We start from the raw sequence: 5000 nt of genomic DNA on the forward strand, positions 1-5000 counted from the left end.
ATAAATCACTTACGTAATCCTTCGTCCATAGGACTCATCAGTACGATCGTTCCACAAGCAATATAATTTGTAAAACTAACCACCAGTTTTCTGTATAAAAACAGACACGTGCTTAGTTCTACCAATTACATTGGGGTTAATTACAAATCATATTGCTTTTGGAACGATCGTACTGATGAGTCCTACGGACGAAGGATTACGTAAGTGATTTATTTAATAGACGAAACCGGTGTGCGATTAATTCTTGATTTTTATATAATTTTCATCTGTCTTGCCCGCCTATTGTTCTGGTGTCCGCTGAATTTTCTCTAGAGAACATTCTTTCTTTGTAGTTTGATCGTAGGTGATCTATTTCTAGCATATGGCTGTCCACATAGTGGTTTTTAGCCCTTAAAATGAAATATATATATATATTATATATATATATATATATATATATATATATATATATATATATATATATATATATGAGAGTGGTTTCTTCTAGACCCGTCAACCAAATCCACTCAGAAGCCATTGGTCAGTCCCTGGCTATAGTATACACCTTCTGAAGGTGACACCAGTGAGACTGCACCTAGAACCATGTGGTTGGGAAGTAAACTTCTTACCACAGCGCCACTTTTAGAATGCTTATCATTTGCCAAACCCTTCGGGTGAAACAAAACATATTCTGTCGGGTTCACAGTCATTGATTAAATATATTGTCTCTTCGACTTCTTTGAATCCTTAATTCCAAAAAGCCTGACGATGCACTTTTAAACCTATTACCTCTGTGTCTTCTAATTTTTTCTCTTATACTTTTCTTTGCAGAATTCCCCACTTATGTTAGATAATAAAACCTTTTGGAGTGGCCGTGATGACAATGTCTACAGCTACTGGCCAGGAGCAATGGGTGTTGATGGAATGTGTGGGTGTGGAATTCTGAAATCTTGTGACGAAGAAGAGGCTAACTGCAACTGTGATATATTAGACGGCAAACAAAGAGAGGACTTCGGTACAATAATTGATAAAACCAGCCTTCCAATAAATAGATTATCATTCACCCCAAAACGAGCAGGCGGCAAAGCGAGCGATGTCAGAGTAGGCGGTCTCAGATGTTCACAGCATCAATTTGGTAAATAAAATTTAATTTCACATATACATACACACGTGCATATATATATATATATATAATATATATATATATATATATATATATATATATATATATAACATATATATATGTTATACAGAATGAGATAACAAATCCAAGGCTGTGAGGAGTTTTCAGGACATTTATAATGAAATAGTCTTACAGCTGTTTCTGGGATATTATAGATATCTCTTCATCAGAGACGATGTGAGAAAATATATGAGTTCAGATTATTGTGGAAAAGATAGGGAATATACAGGGAAATAAGAGAATGAAAGTAGAAATAAGATATATAAAGATATTTTAGTTTCAGTTCCATTATTTGAGGAAAATGGTGTATAGAAGTGGTAAAGAAACGTTTCCTGTACATGGTGTGTACGTTCCAATTGTAGTTTATATTTAGTCATTTCAAAGCATGGAGCCGTGGAATCAGTGTTGCTCGTTCGAAAAGGTTTTGTGTTGTGAATGAATGTGTGTGTGTGTGTGTTTGGCGGCGCAATTGCCCAGTGGATAGGGCAGCGGACTCGCGGTCGGAGGATTGCGGTTTCGATTCACAGACCGGGCGTTGTGTGTTTTTATTGAGCGAAAACACCTAAAAGTTCCACGAAGCTCCGGCAGCGACGAGTGGCGACCCCTGTTATACTCTTTCGCCACAACTTTCTCTCACTCTCTCTTCCCGTTTCTTGAGTAACACTGCGATGGACTGGCGTCCCGTCCACCTGGGGGGAACACATACGCCACAGAAACTGGGAAACCGGGCCCATGAGCCTGGCTAGGCTTGAAAAGGGCGACGTTTATCGTTATATATATATATATATATATATATATATATATATATGAAAGAAAGCATATCCAGTCTTGCCTGCGTACCCCATCGTGACTATAATCAGTTCCCCAGATTCGGCTTTCCCACCGATAATACCTGGGAATCCAGCAGTTTGACCAAAGCATACACAAACGCAATCACAAATACACACTCCCTAACACGACGGATATCCATCCAATAGACTATTTTCTACCGACCCCAATATAATCCCCTACGCATATTGTACGACTACACACCAAATGCATACATAAGCACCCCAAGAATTTAAACCAAAGCACAAAAGAAAGAAAATATACTAACGACCACAGATATGTACGCAGCCTTTGCAAATGCTACACCTATAGTACCACTACACACAAAATCATTTCTACAAGGCCATTAACCTTAAAGATGCAGGCATTTCCGTAAAACTTTTTTCCAGAAAACCCTTACCGACTTGCGCACACTTCTAGAGTTGGTGTTTATGGCAGAAAGGGACATAACTCTTCGATAAAACCTTGATCAGTTCGTTTCATCGTGTTTTTTTTCACAGCAACAACAAACCAGCTGTATCTGTTCCCCTTCAACAATAGAGAGCAGCCGTCATATTTCATTCCACAACTGCCATCTCTGAAGAGCGCAGGGTTATATAATCGGACTGTTACCTAACACTCCATTGAACTCCTAGTGCGAAAACGGTTGATAAGATCGGCTGTAATGGATATATAACGCTGTATACTTCGATTCATAATATATATATTTTTTTTTTACTTGTTTCAGTCATTTGACTGCGGCCATGCTGGAGCACCGCCTTTTAGTCGAGCAAATCGACCCCAGGACTTATTCTTTGTAAGCCCAGTACTTATTCTATCGGTCTCTTTTGCCGAACCGCGAAGTGACGGGGACGTAAACACACCAGCATCGGTTGTCAAGCAATGCTAGGGGAACAAACACACACACACACACACATATATATATACATATATACGACAGGCTTCTTTCAGTTTCCGTCCACCAAATCCGCTCACAAGGCATTGGTCGGCCCGAGGCTATAGCAGAAGACACTTGCCCAAGATATATATTGGAGTGGCTAGCTCGATATTTCTAGCTCCTTAGCCTTAATCAATGGGAAATACCTAAGAGAGGTAACTCTGAACAGATCTTATAAAGCTGTGGCTTTATTTATAGTACAGTCAACAACGTTGACTGATTTTATGGATCAGGTCGTAGAAATTACCGAAATATCAGCACCAAGCAGTGTTTAGGCATAAGCAAAGTATAGGTTAGTTAAAACATGTTAGTGACATATTTCAACTGTTAGAAGACTTATTCACTGCAGTTACCGTAGAGAATTTTTTCATTTATGTTAAAAACTCTGTTTAACGTTAATATTTCGGTAATTTCCACAATCTGGCGGTCTACTGGCGCAAGTCAGTCAATGCTGTTGACTATTTTAGATAATGCTATAACTTCATGAGATCTGTTCAAAGTTGCCTCTCTCAAGTATTTTCCATTGATAAATGTAAGGAGCTAGAAACATCGATGTCTAGGAATCCTCATAGATGGCGACACTGAACAGATATGGTGTTTTTACACCTTTTTACCGTAAGAGAAAATTTCTTCCACGGTAACTGAAGTGAATTTACCTTTTAGCAGTTGAAATAAGCCACACACATATTTTAACTAATCTAAACTTTGTTTATGCCTAAACCTTGCTGGGCGCTAATATTTCGGTTATATATATATATAATAGTAAATGCGTTAGCAAATGGGGCAAAGTGTAGTTAATGCATATTGCCTTTTGATTAGTAATTCTGTCGATTCTTATACGTTGTTAGTGTAATTTTACCCATCCTTTCCAGAGTCCTGAGATGCTGGCATTGACCAAGGAATAAAGGAATAAGGATCTGTATAGATAACTAGATACACCCAACACATTTAAAAGTTTAGTCTTGCAATGAAGTAATTTTAGAAGCTAAAAGCACGTATTAAACTCATATCTACCCTACATTTCCAGACTACAACATATTTGTAAATCTCTAATTACATGAATAATTGTGTTTTGTATCTATTGACAGGAATAAAGCCATCTTGCAACGAGTACCGAAATAGCGGGTCTGAAAAATCCTATACATATCTAATTGATGTTGATGGTTACCAAGGTAATAAAACGAACACAAAATGCTATTTTTTTTTCTGAACCTGTTAGGTATGCATTTCAGACTTATATTGGGCATGAATGGGTTGAATAGGTATTCAAACTCACTGAAGATATTCCCAGTAGAAAAATATGTTCTTCGTTCGGATTATGTCATTCATAGCCCAGCTTGGTGTTTTCACACAATCATCATCTATTAGAATTTTTCTTCCAAGACGACTGTTACCACAGCAAAGATATTTCCACATTTGAGTGTAAACAAATATATTAACTTTAAATATACATAATTTTATTCATACTATCACTGCTTAGAGTACCTTTGATTAATTAATTAATTACCTAATTAACTAATTCCAACTTAACAAAGTTTTGCACGCGCCAGCCAATTTATTATTTGTTGTTTATATGTAAGCGCGTTAGTTCTTCGTTGATTAAGAGCTGATGAAGTCTAATGACACAGAAACATGTCGTACAATCCAACGACGTCAATCATAACCCAGCTTGGTGTACATTTAAACACATTGTGTATAGAAAGTATTTCTCTTTTGAAACAGATACCACAGCGAAATTCTATCTACACGTGAGTGCACAGGAACGAGTTAAATATAAATACACACTGCTTATTTTGATCATCGCTAAATATGGTTCCTTGATAAATCTTTGCACACGCCAGCTAATTTTTTATTTAATGTTTATATATAAGAATAACAATATAGATGTAGACAGATTTATTTTAATCATCACTTCTTAATTTCTTTCATAAATATACTTCATATATTTTAAATTCCATGAATGAAAATAATTGTCCTGCTAAGAACATTAAATAATTTTCTCAAAATTGAAAATGTATCTTTTAATGTGTCTAGGTACGTTGCAACCGTTTCCGGTCTTTTGTCTGATGGTCG

The 5000-nt window shown here is 36.7% G+C and overlaps 1 protein-coding gene across 2 annotated transcripts in view; it reads left to right on the forward strand.

The window, feature by feature from the left end:
• Window positions 1-5000, forward strand: part of LOC115209782 — a 217152-nt gene that overhangs the window by 123629 nt on the left and 88523 nt on the right. For both annotated transcript variants that reach the window (XM_029778300.2, XM_036501510.1), the window contains 3 exons: window positions 811-1114; window positions 4016-4099; window positions 4962-5000. The exon at window positions 4962-5000 is cut by the window's right edge and continues 50 nt beyond it. In XM_029778300.2, coding sequence (XP_029634160.1) covers window positions 811-1114; window positions 4016-4099; window positions 4962-5000 — 427 coding nt within the window. The remainder of the gene's footprint in view (window positions 1-810; window positions 1115-4015; window positions 4100-4961) is intronic.

Source organism: Octopus sinensis, linkage group LG3 (assembly GCF_006345805.1).
Source record: "Octopus sinensis linkage group LG3, ASM634580v1, whole genome shotgun sequence".
NCBI classification, from domain to species: domain Eukaryota; kingdom Metazoa; phylum Mollusca; class Cephalopoda; order Octopoda; family Octopodidae; genus Octopus; species Octopus sinensis.